This window comes from Chanodichthys erythropterus, chromosome 10, assembly GCF_024489055.1.
Source record: "Chanodichthys erythropterus isolate Z2021 chromosome 10, ASM2448905v1, whole genome shotgun sequence".
Taxonomy (NCBI): domain Eukaryota; kingdom Metazoa; phylum Chordata; class Actinopteri; order Cypriniformes; family Xenocyprididae; genus Chanodichthys; species Chanodichthys erythropterus.
Window position 1 is genome coordinate 59351563 of NC_090230.1, and position 25872 is coordinate 59377434.

Consider the following 25872-nt stretch of genomic DNA (forward strand, 5'->3'; position numbering starts at 1 on the left):
AATACAGGCCACACTCATTGGATTTTATGAAAAATATCTTAATTTGTGTTATGAAGATGAACAAAGGTCTTATGGGTGTGGAACGACATGAGGGTGAGTTATTAATGACAGAATTTTCATTTTTGGGTGAACTAACCCTTTAATGCATTATCTAACAATGATCTCAATACATTTGTTGCAGCATTTATTAATCTTTGTTAATGTTAGTTAATAAAAGCAACTGTTCATTAAATAATAACATTAAATAATATTATCAGAAACATTTTTTATTTTAATAATGTATTAGTAAATGTTGAAATTAATGCTTTTTGAAGTAATTAGTTGTTCATGTTAACTAATGTAGTCGACTAGTGTTAACAAAAAGAGGTGTCTGATCCTGCTCAAAGAATCACAGTCCTGCAGAGTTTAACTCCAACCCATTAAACACAAGCTGTAAAGGTCTTCAGGATCATCAGGTGTGTCTGTGCAGCTAAACTCAGGCAGGATTGGACACCCTTAGTATGCATCAATGGTAAAACAGGTAAATAAAAAACTTACTTAATGGCCACACTAACATGTAATTTATGATTTATGCCATTCATTTGAAATCATTTATAATTATTAAACAAGGGAGGATTTGTTGAAATTAGTTTTTTTTTTAACCAATTCATAAGGGACAATCACTTTACACTGGGACACTATAGTAAAAACATGAAAGATGTGTGTTATTGGTATTATTGGAATTATTGGTAGATTCTGGTTGAAGATCTAATGACATTCAGAGTAAAGTATACAAAAATTCAGAAAATCAGACAGAAGCAAACTGCATTTGCATTTATTTATTTTTTTCCTGAGCATCATCTTTGTTCAAATGAGATTATTGCAGAAGCAGAACCGGTCCTGTGTGTTTCTCATCAGCCTATGTAGACAATGTTTAGTACTCAATGCAGCAGCCTAATATTCTTTAAACAAGTGGCAACTTTACACATTCTAGTATAGATATGAATCAGGTTCCTTGTATAAAAGGCTTCTAAAAAAATAAAATCCCCTTTTATTGCTGTGTAGTCTTGTGAAGTGCTTCACACTTTTTGACACTAGATGGAGACACAAACATGCACAATGTATTTGGCTCTTCAGTACAATGTTGTGAAAGTGTAAAAATTGTATATACTTACTGAGCCGTAATGTTTACAATGAGTTATACAGAGATTACATTTGTGATATATAAAATTTTATATATATATAATATAAATACATTGGAGTTAAACTGCAAAGCTGTGACTTTAGGAGCAGGATAGACACCTCTGCTGTACACATTTTGGAAACATTACAATAAGTTCCATTTGTTAACACTTGTCAACTACATTAGTTAACATGAACAATTAGGCTTGGACGCCCAAGACCCTGTCGCCAGATTATGGTTTGTCCTTCTCGGGCCACTGTTGGTAAATTCTCAGCACTGCTGACCGAGAGAAACCCACAAGCCTTTCCATTTCAGAGATGCTCTGATCCAGTCACCATGCCATAACAATTTGTCAAAGTCGCTCAGATCTTTATTCTTTCCCATTTCTCCTGCATCTAACACATATGCGTCCAGAACATAATACGTGGCCTTGTTAGGAGATGATCAATGATATTCACCTCACCTGTGACTGGTCGTAATGTTTTGACTCATCAGTCAATGTATATTTGATATTGAAGTTAATTCTATTGTAGGTTCAAAATGAAATGTACTATAGGTGTGTTATTCTGTGGTTGAAATCCATGTAAAATTCTGTCAAACAACATTTTCATCAAAGAAGATAAATCTGCTACAAACCAGTTATGAATTTAGATGTTTTAATAATGTGTTAAAACTTAAACAGCAACAAGTCACTGTTTCACATTCATCAATTCATCAATAGTAACCAGTGGTATTTTAGACAGAAATACTCTAGAAGATTCCTAAAACCTATGGAATTACAGACATTTTTCAAATTCAGGTGAGGACATGTTATCTATACAGAGCTGAACAATAGAAACAGTATGAATCATTCCATACTTTTCTTTGGTTAAGTCCAGAAATTATTCTGGAACTATAAGTTTTAACTGGTGGTGAGTTTTTACATGTAATCCATGCAGTGCTGAACTTGTGATAGGTTGATACCCAACTTAAAAGAATGTTCAACTGATGTAAAGATTAGCAATATAGCGACAAACAGTGGGAAGTAGTCAGCAGAGCAGTGGTGGCAGAGCATACATAAGATGTTGAGGTAGTGGGTCAGTCTGGAGTTAATCTCCAGTCATCAGTCTGGAGATTAACATGCTCAGATAGGATGAATACAGTGCTGAGAAGAGGCTGTGATAAGTGTCACATTAAAGGGGTGGTATAATGGCACTTTTACCACAAGTAAAATATGTCTCTGATGTCCCCAGAGTGTGTCTGTTAAAGGTCCCGTTTTTCGTGTTTTTTTTGAAGCTTTGATTGTGTTTATAGTGTGCAATATAACATGTTCATGTTTCGCGTGTAAAAAAATAAACAGTATTTTTCACATAATTTACTTATCTGTATACCGCTGTTTCCACTGTCATAAAAACGGGCTGATGACTTCCTTGTTCTATGAAGTCCCTCCTTCAGAAATACGTAACGAGTTCTGATTGTGCCAGCGGTTCCTGTGTTGTGATTCGACAGCAGCTAGCGCACCCAGAGCCATAGAGAGCGCATCTTGCCCGGAAAGGTCACGCCTCTTACCATAACGTGTGCTGCACATAGTTTTACATGTGGATTATTGTGGTGTTGTGCCAATTGAACACAAAAGACAATAACTCCCGACAGACTGAATTCTTTAATCTCCACAAGCAGAGAAAGAAAATGTAAAACGTTAGCACTCGTTCAGAAGAGTACCTCATACGGAAAACAGCCATATATATATAAACATAGTCCCCTCTTGTGGCCATTATGTGCACTGCAGTCCAACAATAACTATTGCAGTAAGGATACCACAATTATAATTTTCGGGAACCGAGTTAAACATAAATTGTAACCATTGATCTCTAAGTACAGCGTCCCTGGGAAGGCCAAACAAAGGTGATTGGACTGCGGGATGAAAATAACACAGTTTCGACGACATAGCGACAAACACACTACAAACGCAACTCTTGCTCTTCTCTGTGGGAGCGCAACAAGACCACGCCCTTTGTGTATACCTGTGGGCAGAGGTTAGTCAAAAAACTGTTTTAGTGACGTCATTTAAGAAGGAAGTAGAGGGATGTAGTCCAAACTGGCCGTTCGATGTAGGCGACTTCTGTTAAATAAAATATCTCGCTTGGCATTGAACTTGGAGCTTTAAAATTTTACAGATTTTATTTATACTCCAACAACATTACACACTAACTAAAGTTTGAAACATGGGATCACGAAGAACGGGACCTTTAAGTTTTAGCTCATAATACCCTACAGATAATTTTTTATAGCATGTTAAATTTGTCACGTTTCGAGGGTGAGCAAAAACGCTTTTGTGTGTGTCCCTTTAAATGCAAATAAGCTGCTGCTCTCAAAATGGGGTGGAGTTTCAGGAGCTCCTGTTAGCACTTAGCAGTGCCTCACATTAGAGACTCACTGAAAATGTCAGAAACTGTTCAGCCTTCTATGTTCAAAACAGAGTCGGACATTGATGGAGACACTCAAGAAGAATTGACAAGATTTTGAATGCAACAGGACACTACTGAACGGTTAGTTGATTCATTTATGTAGTTGATGTGGAGTTAACTACCTTAAAGTCATTGATTAGCATATCGCTCCTGTGGGATCTGTTGAAAGATCCTACAGAGCCAGAGAATATATGCTGCATGAAGATAGAACAGGTATAGTTTAGTTTAATTATGGTTATAACGTGTCATTTTGTCATCTTGCATTTATGACATGCTATTGCATTAGTGTTATGTACTGTAATGCAGTAACATGGCCTCACCCCTTTTGTTGTGTGTTCTCAGGGGCGGGGTTTATGTAAATTCCAGGGTTAGTGATGTCACCAACCTGGGAAGAAGCTCGTTGTAGTCCCTACCAGCTGTTTGTTGTAGTCCGACTCCTTAAACAGAGAATTCTTTAAAAGACAATATCTCCATTTGCATTGAACTTTCAGCGCTGGAACTTTGTGTGTAATGTTGCTGCTTGAGCATAAACAGTATCTGCAATGAAAAAGTGAAATCGCAGTGAACCACCCCTTTAAGCTGTGACTCAAGGGCCAGGGGTATGGTACAGGACTACGTGACAATTTGTTACGACCAGCATAGCTAGTCACTAGATTTTTGGAAACCAGTGGATAGGTTTCCAAAACCAGGGATGCTGGTTTCCCCACTTGGATCCTTAACTAGCCTAACCACCAAGACAGTCTTTCTGCTGAAGCCAGCTGAGCAAGGATATGTTGGTTGACCAGCATTTTTTGCATGGAAATTAATGATGGTCAAAGTTGGTCTTTACTGCAGAGTCATGGTTGTGCATTCAGGAGTTCTCCAAAATATAATTGCAAGCTAAAAAGTGTGGAAACAACACACAATACTAAGTCTAAGTATTCTTCATAATAAAAAGGAATATGTTAAAGGTAAGATGCATCCATAGAAGTGGAAGAAGAACAGAAGAGGTTTCTCTGGCTGTGGTAGGGTCTCTTGAGAAAGGGATAAACAATAGCAGACCAACAGATGTCTCTCACCAAAAGAGAAAGTACAACAGTAATGTCTATATTTCTGGTAATTGTAGGTCAGAAGGACTCTTTATTAGTCCTTCCAAGCTGTACTTCCTCAGTGGACACCCGCAGATAAACCTCACTACTTTGTCCAGCAAGGCTGGTCTACTGGCACAGATGCTCTGAGTACATGCTGCTGCTGATAACTGGTTGTGAGAGAAACAGTCTGCTTAACCACTGTTATCACAAAGACACCGTCACACAGGCACATTCATGACAAGCAAAGTGGATGAACGGAATCACATAATTCACTATATGGCACAAAATGTTTGTTTCTGTTGCATTTGCAGTCAATGAGCTTGCTGATCAACATTTAAATACTTTGGTTCAGTGTTCACTGTAAGCGGGTCTTCAGAAACCCTGCACCTCCCCCAGCTCCACCTATATACAGGTGCAATAAAAAAAAGGATATTTTAAACAGATGTCAGGCTTCATGTCAGGCTTCTGAAAAGTATGTTAATTTCTATGCACTCAATACATGTTTGGGCCTCCTTTTGCATGAATTACTGCATCAATGCGGCATGGCATGGAGGCAATCAGCCTGTGGCACTGCTCAGGTGTAATGGAAGCCCAGGTTTCTTTGATAGCGGCCTTCAGGTCATCTGTATTTTTGGGTCTGGTGTCTCTCTCTTGACAATACCCCATAGATTCTCTATGGGGTTCAGATCAGGCGAGTTTGTTGGCCAATCAAGCACAGTAACACCATGGTCATTGAACCAGCTTTTGGTACCTTTGGCAGTGTGGGCAGGTGGCAAGTCCTGCTGGAAAATGAAATCAGCATCTCCATAAAGCTGGTCAGCAGAAGGAAGCATGAAGTGCTCTAAAATTTAGACCGTGGACTTCAGAGAAAATACAGTGGACCAACAGTCCAGTTCTTTTTCTCCTCTGCCCAGGTAAAACGCTTCTGAAGTTGTCTTTAGTTCAGAAGTGGGTTGGTACGTGGAATGTGACAGTTGTAGCCCATTTCCTGAAGACGTCTGTGTGCGGTGGCTCTTGATGCACTGACTCCAGCTTCAGTCCACTCCTTTTGAAGCTCTCCTAAGTTCTTAAATCGGCTTCGCCTGACAATCTTCTCAAGCCTGTGGTCATTCCTTTCACTTGTACACCTTTTCCTACCCCACTTTTTCCTTCCAGTCAACTTTCCATGAATATGCTTTGGCACAGCACTCTGCGAACAGCCAGCTCTTTCAGCAATGACCCTGTGTGGCTTACCCTCATTGTAGAGGGTCTTGATGATCGTCTTCTGGACAATTGTCAAGTCAGCAGACTTCCCCATGACTGCTGTTGGGATTGCTGACCTAAACGCAGTATTTATATCCTGAGAATTGTAATTTAATAGAACTTGAAATTAAATATTCTAATAATTTGAGATACTGATTTTTGATTTTGATGAGCAGCAAGCTGTAATCATCAAAATGAAAACAAAAGTCTGTATATATTTTACTTTGTCTAATAAATCTAGAATATATTTAAGTTTTTGAATTAAATTACAAAAAAACCCCCAACTTTTTTTCTAATTTGAGATGCACCTGTAGATCTGTTAGGGGTAATTTCATGTGTGTTGTTTGTGCAGCAGCAGTATGTCTTACAAGCTCACAACGGCTTGTCTGTGGATGTATTTGCAGAAGCAAGAATGACTGATTCTCTTCTAACCTGTGCAACAACAAATAAGCTGCAAGAACAAGTAAGAATACCTTCGTTAAAAGAGATCCTCTCAGTACCAATTACTCTATGTAACTCGTAATGAAGAGAGTAATTCTTTAAATATCATGCCTTAGTCATGTTAGATGCTGAGCATATAAAATTACTGCAGATTATTCAAATTGCTAGTTTGAATTTTGGTATGCAGTGGACATTGAAACTTTTTTAGATGGCCTTTTCTGGTAACATTTGTATGAATAGAAGTGAATTGAGTGTTAAGTCTAGTTTGACCATGCCTTTAGTAAGTCTTCAAATGAATTTAAGTAAACATCTGTAAGGCTTGATTTTCCTGCTAAATGAAAACTGAGATCAAGCAATAAAGCAATAAAACTCACCTATATAATAAATAGCAAGGGGCAACGCCTTGCCCTAACTCCAAAAGGACAACGCCTCCCACACCACACACACACACACAAACTCTCCTTCCCCCTGACTGAAAGTTATTCAACACGTATAATGTAACTTGTGTATTTATTGTTTTTCCCTTTTCATGTTTGGTATTATTTTAAAAGTCTTTTGGTGTGATTGGTAAAATGGTCTCAATTTTACAGCAGTCACTAGAATTATGAAGAAGATGGAAAACTAAGTAAAATTCTGTCCTTTTTTGGGTGGTGTTTCTTCTCCTCTCCCCCAAAACAGGTGTTGGTGTAATAAACATTTACGATCCTTTTGTTCTGGTCCTGGTATAAAAGGTAAAGAGCAAAGCAGTCAGGTGGGACCTTCTGTAACCAGAACCCCCATACAGAGATGGGTGAATGTCTGAAGACATTCATGTATCACTGTGTGTATATGCATTTCTTTGAGTAATCGATGTTATGCATTTAACATTTCTGAAATGGCTTCTAATTGTCTAATTGTAATGTTATTGGCATCGTATATTTTTACTTGACAAATAAAATGTTATATTTGATTTATCTAGACCAGCACTGGGCAACTCTTAATTTAACTTCATTGTCCTTGAAGGCAATTCTTTATGTAGACAACAGTATAGGGGAGAGTGGGATACAACCTAGCGCTTTTTGACTTTCTCAGCTTGTGTAAATTATGGTTTAGAGAATTTCTTTTGTTCCATGTTAATTTCACACATATCTGGTCCAAATATGTGGCTTTGTTTCATTAATACAGTGTATACAAAAGGGACTTTTAAATCTCCGGCCTAAGAGAAGCATTTGAAATTCAGTACACGATGGGTGGGTACCATCGGAAAGGACTAACTGGCCCTTCCTAGTCACCCTATGTTTATAAATTTGAGAGATAGTCCTTAAGTCAGTGCCCACTATCTTGCTGCATATTGTAACTAAACTACTCAACTAACCCCTATTCTTTACATTAAGATTGCCATTCCAACGAATAATAGAACAACTTAAGACAGATTCAGTAAAACAGGTGTAAAACATTTTCATAAAAGAAACATCCATATTAAAAGTTTGAAGTTTCCTCAGAAAATACATACACTGAAGAGCTCAACCTGTAATAATGTCAGTGTTAGCCTCAAATTTTAGTTTATCATCAAATACAGTCCCTAAATATTATACTGGTCTCTCTGGAAGTAGAGATAGCAATATCTCAATGGGATTATCCTGGTTAAATAAAGGATAACTAAAATACTGCTATATAAATATTAAATATTATATAAATATTAACTAGATCTACTTTCCTGCAGAGTTTAGCTAATCAATGTCTTCAGGATTACTAGAAAGCTACAGGCAGGTGAGTTTGATCAGGGTTGGAGCTAAACTCTGCAGGTCTATAGGTCTAAAATAAAGGATTACTGTCCTGAAGCGTTAAGCTCCAATGTTGACTCATTTTCATCCTTGCAATTTATAAAAATTCAGCTAGATACAAAAAAATATTGCTTTTCCAATTAAAACTGTAACTTTACACATATAGTACCTAATTTATCACAATATTTCATAAGTGATGCTTGACTTTAGAGAATGTTTTCAGTATCTATAGTAGGAGCACAGTCTGAATAAGAGCCATGGAAAGTTCAGTCCATTACACCTCCAAGGGAGTTTTCCCAGCAATTTTGCAACAGCTGCGGCAATCGAGCAGTGTGAAAAACTTTGACTGGGCTCTGGAGGGTTACTCACTCGCTCCAATCAAGAGCTCAGGACACCAGCGGAGCCGTGGAGCCCCTCCACCAGAGACGCTCAATGACATTTCTGAAGGCAGATGCTTCTCTGGGAATTTCTCTCTATCATAAAACAAAGTTGTGCTTGTCCATGGAGCTTAGTGTGTGGAAAAGTTAAATCAGAGCATTTCCTAAGGATCAAGACATTTATAAAGTGCCATGTTCAGTGTTTGAGCCCCGAACTTATCAGGAAGGCTCCAGAGTTTAGTAGCAACATGTTAAAAAGCTCTACCTCCTTTCGGGGACATTGTTGTAAGTACTATCAAAAGTTTTTGACCTTAAAATGGATTGTAGCATACAAAGATTGGTTAAATATAAATGAGCTAAGCCATTTAGGGCTTTATAACAAGTAGCAATATTTTATAGTCTATGCAAAATTTGACGATAAAATTTAGGGTGTGTGTAGCATTTTATGGAGGACACAGGAAAACCACGTAAAATCTGAAGGATTTTGTAATACTTGAGTCATTACTTGGTTACCATGATCTTCACTTTAGAATTAATTATGCATTATGCATTATTCACATTAACCACACAGTCCTCTGTGAGGTATGAAAAAAAAATTTAGCTATTGATAAGCTAACAGTGAACTACCTGCTATTACTGTACTTATTAATTCTATACTCGTTTTTTAGAGTTTCTTTTTAGTTATAGTGGAATGTTAATATTGCGATCCTCATTTGTTCCTGTGTAGTTATTCATTAATGACGGAACAGTATTCTGAAGTTACGCATAAAGCAAAGAATGAGGTTTCGACTCATGGGATAGAAACTCTTTAATGCCATCTGGTATGTGCAATCAGATATCTAAAATGATTGAAATGCTTTTCATTCAACCTGTAACTGGTCTGTCAAGATTCCATTCATTTAAAGGAATAGTTCTCCCAAAAATTAAAGTTCTCTCATCATTGACTCACCTTCCTGCCACCCCAGACAATCCCAGAACTCAAACAACAATGTTTAGAAGACCTTTTGTGTCTCTGTGGCTCTGCACCTAAGGACAGTAAAGTAATCTACAAGACTCCAGTGGTTTAATCCACAACTTCTGAAGAGATCTAATCAGTTTGGGGTGAAAACAGATCAAAAAATTGACTCTTCTTCACTGAACGTCTAGTCATTGCCACAGTCTCTACCCTTGTGAATAAGTACACTTTAGCATAATATTGATTGCATGTCTGATGGTCTGTAAAATCTGATTGCGATGAAACCAGATGATGGCAAAATAAGTAAACAAAACCATTTTTAAAGGATTAGTTCACTTTCAAATGGAAATTACTCCAAGCTTTACTCACCCTCAAGGCATCCTAGGTGACCTATATGACTTTCTTCTTTCTGATGAACAGTTGGAGAAATATTAATAAATAACCTGACACATCTGAGCTTTAACTTATATTTAGCTTTATAATAAGTATACAGTAATAAGGCATTTACAAATAATTTGCAAACTATTAATTCATATTGAGTTCTTCATTAATCACTGTAATTAACAGTGTTATTGTTTAAATAGCTCATTTGTAAAGAATTAGATAATGCTTTAACAACTTAAGTTATAGTTATAAACTTAAGTTTATAAACTATTAATGAACTATACAGTAATAGTTTTCAAATGATTTATAAGTGCTTTGTTACTGTATACTTATTATAAAGTGTTACCAGTACTTCTGTAAAAGGATTATCAGTCTTTTAGAAAGCTGTTCTGGTCAAGCACAGACACTTCTGTTATATTCATTATTATAACCTGGTTATTTACACAGTGACAAGAAAATGAACAGGAATGAATAGTTGGTTTTTAGGCCTATATAGTTTATTGCACAGTGAGGTATTGGTTAGCTTACACGAGGGTGCCAACCTGAAGTTCATTTTCATATTTTTAAACATCTTTTGTTATTTTGATTTTGTTAAAAAGGGCAGAATTTAGTGAGTGACAAAGCAACTACAAAATGTCACTAAATACATCAAATTGCTAATACTTGTATATAATGTTGGTGCTGTTGTTGTGCCACCAAAATGGTCACTTTCTGGAGGATGTTGTCATTAAGGAGTAACTTTTGGTAGTTAAAAGTGAAATGCGTGTAATTTCTGCACCACTTGCATCACCAAATACAATGCAAAAATTAAAGCTGCAAGCAGCGATGAAAGGGCCCTCGCACCCCGGGCTCACCGCCACCCATTGGCCTTAGGAAAACAGTGAACAGTGGGCGACATGCATGTAAGCGAGTGAATACAGGAGAATTATGCCAAAGTCATTTCGAAATGCCACTCTTCCTGTGGCCAACAGGTGGCGCTTTGACCGTCACTGAATATTGCCATGTTGATGTCTTCAGGCAAGGACTATCATCGAACATGTTAAGTTTGAAACAGATCGGACATTGTATGCCTGAGTTACAACAACTTCCTGTTTCTTTCATGGCATTATTAGCACTCAGCCAAGTGTTGCATAATTTAACGTGTTTCTAGCATGTTTATTACTTCGTGGCATAATGAAATGTGAATCTTGTAGAGAATTACAGTGTAAAGCATGCCATTTCCTGTTGCCAGCAGGTGGCGCTATGGCTAACTGAATATTGTCATATAGATGTCTTTAGGCCAGGACTCCTATCACACATGTGAAGTTTGGAGCAGATCGGATATTGTATGCTTGAGTTACAATAGCTTTATCATTCATGGCGAAACATCAGAATTTGTCAGGCCACCACAGACATGCCCTTCAACGAAAACTCAAGATCTTTGATATTTAACATCTCCAAGGCCTTAAGATTAGACTGGCCATATATGATGTGCTTCTGGTTTAATCTCTATGAGGAGTTAATCACAGTGTAAAACATGTCATTTCCTGTTGCCCCCCAGGTGGCGCTATGACTGTAACTGAATATTGTCATATAGATGTCTTCAGGTCAGGACTAAATAAAACATGTGAAATTTGGGGCAGATCAGACCTTGTATGCCCGAGTTACAACAACTTCCTGTTTCATGGCGAAACATCAAAATTTGCCAGGCCGCCACACGCTTTTCAGCGAAAACTCTAGATCTTCACAATTTAACGTCTCAAAGGCCTTTAGATTAGACTGACCAAATATGATGTTGATCTGATTAAAGCTCTAGGAGGAGTTCATTAAAGTACAATGTCTGGAAATGGCAAAAACTGCACAAATTTTGCAAAGAAAATTCAAAATATCTCACTTCTAGTTGGTTTTCAGATTTCACTCCAAGAGACTTTTTTGTAGGTATTGGGCTGTTACATCTGACTACCGAATTTCATAACTGTACGTGAAACATAGCACGAAGGCAAAACCATAATTCGTGAAAACAAGTCAAGTTTGAACAACCCAGATGAAGCAGGAGTGTTGTAACATCTACAGCTCAAATGCTGCAGTATTCTCGATACATTGATTTTCTTTCTGTTTCTGACTTGTATGGACAGGCGTTCACACTGCATGTATGGCCACAGGTCTGTTCACGTTTTTTAGACTGCACTGTCAATTTAGTGTAAACACAAAATGAAAATCTTTTCACTCATTGATCAAAGGTAACTGCTGACGTTTTTTTCCCTCATTTTAGTGAGCAGTCTTGCACTGAAAGTAAAAACAGTAGATTACATAGCTTTATACATGTTCCATTTCACAACATTTCTACAAAGGCCACAATAATAAAAGTCTTAAAAGTGTAAACTATTTATCTTGGCCTATGATCAATTGTGGACAAATTCTTCTGTCTCTGGGAATTTTTTGGTTGTTTCTGTTTCTGGCGAACTGGATTGTCCTTGTAAATACCACACGTTCCAAACACGCCATTCACATCCTTTGCTGGGGTGTGTGTTAACATCGCTTTTAGTTCAACGGTCAGGGAACCTGCAAACCATTTCATCGATTTAACTTCAAAATCTAAACATTTTGCTACTATGAACTGCATTAGGAACATTCTTAAAGACAGACTATACAGAAAAAGACTAGTACAGCTGATGTAAGCATTTGCTTGGATATACTGTATGGATATTTTAATCTTACTTGTGAGTGAAAACTACTAAATTAAACTACAGTACAGTATTACAAACAAACTTATTGAAAGTATTAAATGTATAAAGAGCAGTGAAAGTGCATGACTAAAATCTAACTATAGTTCCTACACAGATGTCCAAGTGAGCCCAAGCACATTTGTGAAGTGCGGACACCCCAAGCTGGGCATTTGAGGACAAAGTTTTACCATCATTTTTTGACCAGTGTTTCCCAACCCTTTTCCTGGAGGCACACCAACACATTTTGGATGTGATTTGACCCATATATTTTTGGTCTTGGAGTCTGCTAATGAGCTGATGAGTAGATTCAGGTCAGTTTGACTTGGAAGAGTTTGAAAATGTGTTGTGTTTGTGTGCCTCCAGGAACAGGGTTGGGAAACACTGGTCTATGCCAAGTTTATAATGATTTTTCTTCAGTTTCCAGTCTCCATATTACCAATAGGTGGCATTGTCACCAAATCCAAAAAGCTCAAGGTATTGTGATGACATGTACCAAACTTTATATCAATATGCTGAAGCATTGTGAAGATAAGTCTTCACTTCCTGTTTGCCATCCTTACCGTGAGATTTCATGTGCAGTTTGGTACATCAAAAGAACAGCATTATCTGACCCAAGATTCTGTGATCAGCTGATGAGTTAAAAGAAAACCCCTAAAATTTTCACCAGCAGAACTGATACCTGCTCCAGTACAATCCAAATGTCATTTGACCATATGGGTCAATGGGCAGCCAGGCTACCAGATAAATCCAAGCAAAGGAAAAGCAAATCAAATGTCTTTAGGAGTTAAGATTACCATCAAATGCTAACAACTGTAACTGCTTCAAACAGCTTACAATCTGTTTAGAGAATAAGACATTACAAAAATAAAGAGATCCAACACAACGTCAAGCTGTCATACATAGCGGCCAGACATTTTATAGAGTTGTTCACACAAGACCAAAAGAACATTATGGTCATGTCTTGACAGACATCGCTGATTGTGCTTGTTTGCATGTGTTGTGTTGTGCAAGGCATGCCTGTGGTTGTCCTCCTGCACTCATGCAGCTATCAGAACAACTTTATTTGTCTCTGTGGAGAGTATCTGTTCTTCCTTTATCTTCATTGTGGTGATCAATCAATAAGCCAAAATCTGCTATGCTAGAACATTGATGCATTTAGAGATCACACGTCTTATATCTTGGTTTGAATATTTCTGCAAAAGGTAACCATTTCATCCAAAAAGTAAATTAACAGCCATTTCTGAAAACAAAAATAAGTACGATGATGGAAGAGGTGACGTCACCTTTAAAGCCGCTATCTGTATCAAACAAAATCAAACAACTTAAAATGGTCTAAATAGTTACATTAAGGCTTGTGTTAGAAGCAACAGAAAAAAGGCTGTTTTCAAGTGTCCCAGAAGCAGTTCATCTCATTTTTATTGTACAATCAGTTTCATGGATATTTGTCATTGTGAACATTTATTGTTTTTTTTCGAATGCAAGTTTGAATGACAGAATGTAACAGAGTCTAGGCCTAAATGGCAAAACAACACACAATTATATTATGGAGTTATGAGAAGAAAAAAACAAACACTAAAAATAAGGTTTTGTTGATGTACCCAAAGATTGCAAATATCTCTTATTGTCATTGCTATATTAAAATATAGATTTATAGATGCTAGATTCCATAAGGCCCAGATAATAAATAAATAAATAAATAAATAAAGAAAATAAATACAACAAAACGGGCCACATTTCATGAAAGAGGAAACGTAGAGGAAAAGGTCTTCACACACTAGAGCCAGGAGCTTTATAATGAGCTCTAGGGTTAAAAGTGTTGTCTGTGTAACCAGTTCTTCTGTTTTGCAAGCTGGATAGACTATTAGAGGCTATTTTTCAGTAAACCCTTGTGAATACATAAGTTACTGTAGTAATCTGGTGACGCAAACATAACAAAATACTGTACAATAGGTGATTTGTTCTTTAAATGATCACACATATATACATAAACATGATGAGAAATAACAAGACATAAAGGAACACTTTGAATATAATGTAACTTTCTACATGGATAGCAATGGACAAATGTAAAAAAAGTGATCTGGACAATAACTAATAAAATAAAATATAGGAATAAAAATGATGTCAGTATCATAAAAGTGGTGCTATAACTTTCCCACAATGCATTGCCTGAAAAGCCAAAGAGCATGATCGACAAAGTGAGCCATATATTCAGTCATAAATCAGTAATCAAATCTAATGGCTTTCTCATAGAACTAATGTCTGCTTATACATGACAGCCATAATATAAAATGATTATGTTTCATTAATAGCTGATCATACATGATTTGCTTCCTGTGAATTTTTTTTCTTCATTTCTATAGCTTTTGAATTGTCTTGTTTTCAGTTTGCAGCAGCCTCACATCAATATTTTAAATCAAAATGCAGAAACAATTATCAATGTAAATAAAAACAAACATTCTTGCCAAGTCAGGTTAACTGAAATTTTCAAGGCCAGTCCTGGCGAGCAGCCGCTCTGGACGTCTCTCATATTGGACACAGCTCAGTTCATGGAGCTGATCATTGGAATCAGGTGTGTTAAATATGGGAGACATACAAAATGGTCCTGGATCAGGACTGAAAACCACTAGGCTAAGAGACCATAATGCATTTTTACACATTTTAATCAGAATTCAAACGGAGTGCTGGTGGATTTTTTTTTTTTTCTTCCTTTCAGTGACAGAATTTATTTTGTTGCCTCAAAGTCGTGAATATATGGCCCAGTGTCATAATGCAGTTCTTCTTTTTTCAAACTGAAAATTAAAAGGCACCATTGATTATATTTTTCTGCCATTGAAATACTGTGACCTTAGCTACATGTGAATGGCACTTTTTTCCATGACACAAACACGTTGCACACATTATAAAAGTCTTTGTTTCACTACATCACTAAAATAAAAGTTGAAGTTTTTCTTTTCGCAATACTTAATTATAGAAAATAAAGGTTTAGTGGTGATTTTTTTCTTCAATGCATCTTTCAAACAGCTATAGGATCTTGGTTGGCCATGACGGCTGTCAGTCTGCTCTGCAGGTCGTGTTGCGGCGAGAGGTGCAGTGCGGGGTTAGTTCTGCTGCCCTCCAGCCCGTCCAGAACGACCGATCCGGCAGCTGTGGCCAGAGGGTTCTGTAAGCCGAGAAACGGTGTGTCCTCTCCCACCCGCTCATCCTCTGTCTCGCTTTCTGAGCTGCTGCTCTCTGAGTTACTGCCGCTGACGGGCTCCGGCGCCGTCTGGCCGCTCGACTGAGTTCTTGTACTGCGCTGAGCAGTGGTGCTGGGGCTGTGAGGGGGGGAGGACGGTGCGGCCACTGCAGCTGTGCTTGTGTACTGCTGTGAACTCTCGTACTCCTCGTGCTCTGCAATGTGCAGAGGGGCGGCCGGAGGGCTGGGCAGGTCCAGGCCGTGATTGTAGTGGGCCGAGTTGCGAAGATTATGGCCCTTCTGGCCCTGGTTTGAACTGGATTTGTCACGCAGGATTGGCGGTGTCCGGAACAGCAGGGGGCGCTCCTCCTCTCCTGAAGGACTGGTTGCCATAGAAGGAACAGAGGTCGCCAGGCTGGAGAGAGGAGCCGACATCTCGGAGGGAGGCGAGGAAGGTGTCACAGGAGAGAGAAGCCCCATGGGGGACAGACGGGTGGGTGTAGTCATGGCTGAAACATACCTGGCGGAAGAAACACAGAATCACTTTACTGCAAATATCATAACTACTGCCTCATCAGCAACTGATAAGCTGTGTCTCTTTTCAAAGGCTGTGCCTTCCAGAGGTTGCATGTGTTAATTACTGTAATTTCTTTTTTACTTTGGAATGTAATGCTTACTTTTCTGAAATGAGGCATCCTTGTTGACATGTGTACAACAAATGTGACTTATAGAGGGCACAGCTTTCGAAATGATACAAAGAAATTGTGTTGGAGAAGCTGCCATAAAACTGTACCAAGCTACAAGCCACATAATTTACTCTTGTAATTTATAGTACTCTTTTGTACTACTCTTTCTTATACTCTTTTGAAACATAGTTGGCTATATTACTAAGACTTAAAGGGTTAGTTCACCCAAAAATGAAAATTCTATAATTAATTACTCACCCTCATGTTGTTCCAAACTGCTAGCGAGAACAAACCTCTTTCGGAAGCAATGTGTTTTGTAACACACGAGAATGAACCTCATTGGTTCTTGCATGCATCAAGCAAACATGCTTGAGCTTCCGTTTACCACAACTGATGTGCGAGTTGATAAATGTGTGAATAAAAGCCTAAATTCAATCTGTTCATCATATAAAGTGATTGTGTCTCTTCAGAAAATTTGGACTAAACCACTCAATTCATATGGATTAGTTTTACGATCTCTATGAACTTTTTGAAGCATCAAAGTGTCAGTTTGCGTAGCAGTCTATGGAGGAACGGAAAGCTCTCAGATTTCATCGAAAAGATCTTCATTTGTATTCTGAAGATCAACAGAAGTCTTATGGGTTTAGAACAACATAAGGGTGAGTAATTAATGACAACATTTTTTGGTGAACTATCCCTTTAAGGTGTGGGTATACTTTGTTTCTTTTGCTCTGCTCAGTTTGTGCACAGTTGAGTGCACAATCCTTTTAAAGTATGCTCCATGGACACATTTGCTGCATACTCACTACCTAGTGCAGTGATTCCCAACTCTGGTCCTAGAGTACCCACAACACATTTTGTCTCCTAATCAAACACACCTGATTCATTGCATAAGTTCATTAGGCTCCAAGACCTGAAATGGATGTGTCTGATAATGGAGACATTCAAAATGTGCAGTGTTGAGGGTTCTCCAGGATCAGTGTTAGGAACCACTGATCTTGGTCACTTGTTCGCTATTGTCTACGCACAAGTTCAAGTACAAAGAAAAAAACAGGCTGCAAGCAGATGGTCTGCGCAGACATAAGTGGACTGTGTTAGCGGACAGAATGCTGTGGGAGCAGAACTAAAAATTCCATCCCATGCAGACCTCTACTTTGGGCTGAAGTAGTTAACTACATGAAGTGCTACTCAGTGAATGCTACCTCTCGCTGTAGGGGGAGTCTCTACAGGAGCCCTGGGTTTCTCTGGAGTTCTTCAGGTAATCGTTGAGCTGATGGACGCCTCCAGTAGCGTTCAGACGCCCCCTGTGACCGGGCGTCCCATGCCGGCAGTTCTCCAGCGATGACTTCACCAGGACTGCATGACTGTCAGAAACCATGCTGTCTGGTTTTCCATTACTCCAGCTGTGAGAGCAAAAAGCAAAGCCACTCAACATACATATTATCTAGTCACGTGTTGTTCTCAATGTTTATACATTAAAACAACAGTGAATGTACTTTGGTTCCAGACATAATTTCCAATTTTTTGCCATAGCATATAAAAATAAATAAATAAATAAATAAATAAATAAAATTTCTAACATGCTTAAAAATAAAAAGAATTACAAAGGTAGACTTTGTACTTGTGAGGGAATAATTGGACTACTCATTCCTGTGTACTGTGAAAAGGGCTATACAAATAAATATGACTTAATTTGATTCAGATTTCATTTTGACAGTTTCTAGCTAGTAATCTTGTGTGTATGATGCTGTGTGTGATGTATGGGATTGTACTTTACCACTGGCTGGAGGAGTGAGTGACAGCGCTGGACGGATGCGTTGATGATGTGAACTCGTTTGTGGAGAGAGATGTTTCTGCTTCTCTATCTGTCACATGCATGTGAGGAGGGATGGGATTTTTCGGCATGTAATGCTGAAATCAGACGGACAAAAGTTGATTGGTGTATCACTGTTTTTCTTATAGTGTGTAATACACTTTTCTTCAACTTAATACTGATGGCATTAACATAAATGACACCATTTTTTTCTGGGAATGAATTATCTAAAATCCCCAAAAGGGACAATGTGTTTTTAATCAATGTTTCAAACTTCAGTGCACAGGATTTTAAAATATTGACCTCTGGTATCATTACTGCATGGTTTTATCATATGCAAAGTCATATCAAAATGATGTTGCAGATGCTCGGGTCTGTGAGGTGATGATACTCACATTGACCAGCTGCAGGTTTTCGGGTGGAGGGTGGGGCTGCTGAGGGCCTTTGGCCGCAGCGTTTCGCTCTCGTAAACTTTGTCGCAAACGATCATGCAGCTTTTTCCTCTGTTTCCTATGTGCGCAGAAAAAAACTCTTAGCTCTTAGATTGCAAGTGATAGCATTTCAATGACTATCAATAATTCAAATGGCTCATTTTAGTTTTTGAGTAAAACATTAGTACAAACTAAGTGTAAAAAGTAACTTAGTACAAACAGACATTTCAAAAAGTGAATTACTTTGTTTTGCAGTAAGCCACCACACACATGATGCCAACAACTAGAAGAGCGATACAGATGCCTGTTATAGTCAAAACGCGTTTCTGATAGAGCTCCTCAGCTTCTGGAAGAGAGGACAGACTGCTTTTGAAGCTTCCAGGTAAAACACACACATACACAAACACACATTACATCTTAATCACGTTCTTACTTGGAATATATATATATTTTTTTATAATAACAATGTTATTTCAACAGATTTCCAAGTAAGAACATAAGCTAGCACACATGTATGTTTCCATTGCCACTGATGCTTTAATTAGACAGGGTTTATTGATCTCAGGATGTGGTTTTACTGAAAGGGGACGAGATAACAGGACGTGCTAATTCAAGGTCAGTTCAGAATTATCATGTTGTCACAAATGACATAAAATGCAAATCCTGCTGGGCCTGAGGCCTCTAGGATGTCTTTAACAATCAACACTCATGCATTTCACTCATTTCATTATGAGGATTAGATCACAACATTGACAGACTGAATTTATTGAAGTCTTCAGCAACTATTTTATGCATATTTTTGTGAATGGTCAATAAATATGGAATGCTAAAGGCTTTAATAAAAAGTCATGAACTGGTAGCAGCACAAACTCACAGGCTGATAAAACAAACAATTGAATGGCTGAGAAATGTGTCTGCTATTTCATGCTAAAGACCCCATGAAAATGTTTGACAAGCACATTTTTCTTTACTGTGTTGATGTACAATTTGACGGAAATGTGGGTAAGACAACGGCTCCTCCCCGTTGTTATAAACAGCCTTTAGTTTACATGATATTCATGAATCATGATGCTTGCTAGTAGTAAAATAAATGATTGTAATTTTAAATGGTAAAACACTGTAAAAATGTAAATGATCTAATGGAACATTTAATGTCATTTTACAGTTATCAATGTAATTTTGTCTTAGTTTTTTCTCATCAGCTATGTACATTAGGGTTTCATGTTACATCTTATGCTGTTAAATGAATGCTTATTGCATTATTTTAATGTCATGTTGGTGTTTTGTATTTATGTGTACGACACTGTACACCTTCTATATATTAGTATTTAGTATTAGCTTGTGGAAATGCTACTTGTGATGCATTTTGATTAATCATATAGCTTTCAGTGTCCAATCCTGAACCTGGACAGCCACTTTACTGCAGGTTTTAGCACCAACCCCAATTAAACACAGCTAATCAATTTTGACTGGACAAAAGATGGAGTGCAAGATGATGTTATCAATATTTTTGGCCCATTTTCTCTTCATGAGGTCTTAAAGACAGAATACTGTAGTTCCCTGTCACTACAAAGCGTATTGAAGCCTGTGAGCAAATGCTACCACACATTTGATTTAGAACTTCTATCTTAAATCGTTTTTAGAGAATAGCAAACACATTCTTGATGCACGCAACACAACGGCAATCACTATGTACAAACATTGATAAAACACTGATGAGAAGTAGAAAAGGGGGAGAAAATGAAGAAAGTGAGGAATGAGATGTCATGCTGATGATAGAGGGATGCATGAATGGAGGGCAAAGCAAAGCTGAAGGGATCTAAACACAGCATAACTACTGCAGTACGACTTCTCTTTTGCACCGCTGAACTGTGTGTGAATTTTAGCTGTCTCTCTCTGTGTATATGTCTGTGTGAGAGTGAGAGTGAGAGAGAGAGCTTTCCATATCTGCCTTGAATGGAAGATATCAGAGGTCTTGATGAATTATTAACAACATCCTTCCTAGCATACAGGCTAAAATCCCCCCCCGCACATCACATGCTTCAGAGAGGCTATCCACTTTCTTGTCTAAAACCTTAGAAATCTACAGAGTGGCTCTAAGCAGCCATCTGAAGTCCAGTGCATTAATATAATAAAGAATAATGATGTCAATCTCCAATCATATGTTATGGCTGTTTGATCCCTTCATGAGCAAAAGGAAACCAGCTGAAGTTGAAGGAAACAGGCTCAAGCTTCTAGACCTACAAATCTGCAAACTAAGAGGAAAGAACAATTCATACCCATAAATTCAATCCCAAGATGTTCTGCCAAGGCAGACAAGGTGATGAAAAGAAAGCAAAACACAAACAAACAAAAAAAAAACAGTTGAGCGGTGATGTCAACTCTGACTGACTGCACACAAACACACAGGTCAGGTCCACCTCAAACCACCTCCAAAAACACCATATATCTGAAGTCATTTCAGCATGTATATATATAGCATGGTACATTACACACATTCACAGATACATATTTGAAAGCAGAAATGATTCAAACCTATTCTGTTTGACTTTAAACCCACCATGACAATGCATCATTTAATTCTTAGAAATGTCAGAATTCATTAAGAGATATATGGATGGTTTATCACACGTATATAGTGATGCACATCTCTATATACAGACACTTATGGTTGGTCATCATTATGACACAAGGACATGCACATGCAGACGTCACTGCGCTCACGTCGTTATAAAGACTTGACCCTCGACACATTTCTCTACAGGCAAGTCAGACTCAGTTAATTCATGTGATTACACCAGCACTTGTTAAACATGCTGTTAAACACATGCATCTCTCGGTCACCTAAACTACCTGACGGTCAGAAGCTGTTGATTGTTGGACTGATATCTGAGCCAGTCAAAGTTTGAAAGAATAACACTGGCAGAATTTGATCTCCTACTCCTCTATACATTAAGAACAGGTTTGCAGAAATATAATCCTGTTATTTCTGTATGCATAAAATGGCAACTCTAGACATAAACTGGACTGTCATTACAAGGTTATCACAGTTAATTTAAAAAAAAAAAAATGTAAAATTACCAATTCAAATAATTAAAAATAATATCACACATGTCAATTGTTTGACTGTAATGCTGACCTAATAATGACATGTTGTTAGAGGCCCAATGTACAGTACAGTAACTGATAGCCCTGATCTTGTGTCGTTTATCAGTGATAAAACAACTGTGGACACTGAACCAGAGCATCTCGACTGATGAAGGTCATTCTATAAAGGACACATTAGCAAGCACTATTAATAGCTGAGAATAGATTGTCAGTGCAGATCTCCAGTAAATTTAGCTATTTTAGCACTTTAGTTAATCAATTGAGATTTTCTGTCTGCTTACTGTGCTATTTGAAATGCTGAAATGATAATGAATATCACCCAAATGTATGATATAGATGTCCAGTTCAATATAATAGGTTGAACTTATGAATCTCTTTTGAGCAAGGTTCACAGTGTTCATAGTGTACTGATGGGTCTCAGCTCTCATTACATGCCTCTGTGTGCCTCAAGTATGTTAATTAAGGCAATTGTGGTCATTTCTGTGGTACTGTATGTCACGGAAATAGTTTAAGGGTCATTCTCAGAAAAAGGTGCAATTTGTCTGCTACTGAACGTTTGTCTCCATGACTTACTGCTGGGATAATTAACAGAACACTGAACTTACATTATTTCATAGATTTGATCATTTGATTTTTAAGGGCCAGATTTATTAACAACTTGCACCAGTGCAAATGCTCTTTTGGTGAAAGATAAGTGATGAAAAAGCATGGACACTGATTTTTGCAGCTGATTGCATGTACATTTGTAGGACTTTCCCTTTCATATGCAATATTAATAGGAGGAGAGTATTTAAATAAATCATGCACTATGATTTACTAAGGTTTGCGGTAGTCAGTTTAACACCCCAAAAAAGCACGTCTTAAGCCAAGTTATTAGTAGATTACCCACACCTGATTATCAGTGGCTCTGCTTGTCTGCAACCCTAAGCTAATTTGCTCTTGGTAGATTGCATTGGTCATTATGTAAATGAGCTGCTGCGTCTGTCTTCATTAATTTACTCATCATCAGTTGATCAGTTGCAGAACTTCACATTCTCATTAGCTCTTTTATAGGCTTGTAGTCTCATGCTAATTTACCTTGTTTAGTAAATCTGGTCCTTTGTGTGTAAAGCAAAAAAAACATTACAAACATGTTTTGAAGAAGAAATGTCATACTAGGTTATTATGACAATTATTGTAAAATTACAACTATTTTTACTACTACTACTACTACTACTACATAAATGACTTAATTATGAATTTAAATTATGCAAATTTTAAAACAGTGTTATTTTAGTATTAATTATATACTATTATAGTATTTATTCATATTTTTAATTAGCTTTTATTTTTATAACTTCAGTTTTCATTTTAATTTAGTTTTAGTCATTTTTTTCAGTTTTAGTTCCCTTTCGAAGTAGAACTTTGACACTGCATCTTGGATTGACGCTAAGGGGAATGCCATCAGAGTGACCAGTGTCTGAAGCATGTGTGACAAACACAGAAATGTATTGGCTGTTGTCACAAGCGGAGCAAAGGGTACCCGTATTACACCTCATCAGCTTTTTGTCTTCAGGAACTACTTGTTCGTATGCATGTATAAGATAAACACTGTTGGAGCATACGAACAAGGCTCTGTTCTTGTTGATTCTCTCCCGAGGGATAGGAATCTAGCATTTGCAAGAGTGTGTCCACACCAATTTACTGCTCTAATCTACTTCTCCGCTTGTACCGTTGTTTGTTGCTCATAGGTGCTATATAAATAAAACGTATTATTATTATTACTATTACTTTATTATTATTATTATTATTATTATTACTATTATTATTTTTAGCAGTGCTGCCAGAAAGTTGTATTCATACTCCCTCCAGCTTACACTGAGGTTATGGTCTGCCTTCATGGACCTGCATGATAGGCACAGATTATAGACTAACATTAAGAGTGTGAGTCACAAAAAAATTTTGTGTTCTGCTATCTTTTCTGGTCTAGAACACTGCTGGTCCAGGGTTAAATTGATAGAATATAGAGGGCCTCACTATATAGACTCTACATTATTTTTCATGTCCCATGGAGGAGTTGAAAGCAACCATTGCCAAATAGGCATAGAAATAGAGCAGGTTTTGGTTAACAGGAAAAGAGGAATCTGAAACCGCTCTTTTTTTTTTTTCAGGGATGGGTATAATCTCCCCTATGTTAGGGTCTAAAGTAGAATTGTATGCTCAGCTATGGATGGTTGCTTGGTAGATGCCCCCTTAGGGCTGATGCAGGGTGAATGGAGATAGGGCAGTATAGATTCCCTATACCTCGTTTACCTCCCTCCCTCCCAACTTGGGTCTTGAAGTGGGAATGTATGCTCCTTTTGGGATGCTCGATTTATAGGCCTTTCTATGACCCATGTTCAAGAATGGGACAGGTAGAGGTAGATTGCCTGTGTGTTTCCTTCCTGGTTACCTATTGCATGCTATAGTTAGCGCTGGAGTAAAGTTGTAGCTTAAGAGGTCCTGGAGAAGTGCCTATAATTTATTCAGAGTTGAACTGCTCTCACCCAGTGTACTGTTTTTTTTTTTTTTTTTTTTTTTTTTTAAAGTAGGGCATAAGCTCTCCTGTGGCCTCCTTGGGGTTGGCTTATGCTGGATGAGAGATTTTGGCAAACTAAAGAAAAAGCAGACTGCCTTTCTCTTGTTTGAGACAAATCTCCACTTTGGATGGGCCCAAGGCTCAATGCTAGGTGAATGCATTTAAGTAGGGCTGTTTAGATTTTCTCTACTTCATTTATATAGTCTATATGAGTCATTTTGGATGTGCCCATGGGGGTTGATGTGATCTGACTCCGGCTAAGTAATCAGTAGAGTCAATTTATGCTATATGCTTATTCACAGCTTAATAAAGCAGGCATTCCGTCAACATGAAGGCAGACATTCCTCATAGCGTCAATCCAAGATGCAGTGTCAAAGTTCGACTTCAAAGGGAACATCTCAGGTTACAACTGTAACCCTGGTTTCCTGAAAAGGGGAATAAGGCACTGCATCTAGCCATACCTTGGGCCTGCCTGCGCATCTCCTTAAAACAAAAGAGTAGATGACGTGTATTACAGGTGCCCTTTGATCCTTACCAGCACCAATTAATTGCCATGTTTGTCACTCAAGCTTCAGAAACCAGTCACATTGAAGGCACTCCCCATAGCATCAATCCAAGACGCAGTGTCTCAGGGAACCAGGGTTAGAGTCGTAACCTGAGACGTTTTATTAATTTTAGTATTTGTCAAGTCAACATTTAAAATTTCTTTGTTTACTTTTCAAAAAATAATCTAATATACATATTTTACTTTATTTCAGCTTTATTTTAATTAATGAAAATTATTTTAATAGTTTTAGTTAACAATATCAACACTCAGAACGGCACTTATAACAATTTTTTGAGAATGACCCTGGGCACATGTTTAAAGGACTTAGTTAACCATGATGACTAGCTCACAAAACATGTTAATGAACTGAGAGTAAAGTCATAACCTCATGAGCCAGGTGGTGTGATGTTGTCCGCAGATAGAGTTTGATATACTCATTTCATCTGTTCACAGTCTAAGATGATGTGAATGAAGAGAAACCTGATCTCCCCTAATAACTAACATGTGTCCAGACTGAAGAATATCAACCTTGTCTAACCATTGTCAGCTAACTAGCATCCAATAGAACAAAACTAGATTAATAAATGCTAAACATGCAAAGGGAAGGAATGGAAACATAAAAAATACTCCCAAAATAACAATCTCTGTCTGATCTGACTACCTGTCGGTCAAGAACATAAAACCAAAGCAACAGGAGGTAGCGCTGACTGAGCATGCTCCAATCCAAGCACAGACAGGAAGAGGAAATAGACGTACTGTAGAAGCTGGCCATTACGTAGCTTTGGCAGCGATCACCAGTAAACTCATTGGGGCACCTGAGAGGGAAAGACAGAAGTCACAGAGAGAAAGAGAGGAAGACAGGAAGTGAGTTTGACACCCAAAAGTCCCCCTCACACACGCGTGTCTCCGGTGTTGCTCGCTGAATGTCTCGCAAACATCCGCCCGGGTTCCAAGAGCCAATTAACAGTTTAGTCATGACTAGTCTATGAAGATTGGTGAGTATCTC

General features: G+C 37.9%; 1 protein-coding gene across 8 annotated transcripts in view; it reads right to left on the bottom strand.

Annotated features, from left to right (window-relative positions):
• Positions 1–13943: 13943 nt before the first annotated feature.
• The window catches only part of nrg1 (neuregulin 1), a 102608-nt gene continuing 90679 nt past the window's right edge, over positions 13944–25872 (bottom strand). For 3 of the 8 annotated variants that reach the window (XM_067398431.1, XM_067398432.1, XM_067398426.1), the window contains 7 exons: positions 25623–25681; positions 20934–20957; positions 18898–19000; positions 18619–18733; positions 18188–18321; positions 17613–17813; positions 13944–16244 (listed from right to left, as the gene is read on the bottom strand). In XM_067398431.1, coding sequence (XP_067254532.1) covers positions 15563–16244; positions 17613–17813; positions 18188–18321; positions 18619–18733; positions 18898–19000; positions 20934–20957; positions 25623–25681 — 1318 coding nt within the window. In that variant the 3' untranslated portion in view covers positions 13944–15562. The remainder of the gene's footprint in view (positions 16245–17612; positions 17814–18187; positions 18322–18618; positions 18734–18897; positions 19001–20933; positions 20958–25622; positions 25682–25872) is intronic. The other 5 variants (XM_067398433.1, XM_067398425.1, XM_067398430.1 and 2 more) reach the window with 4 other exon arrangements.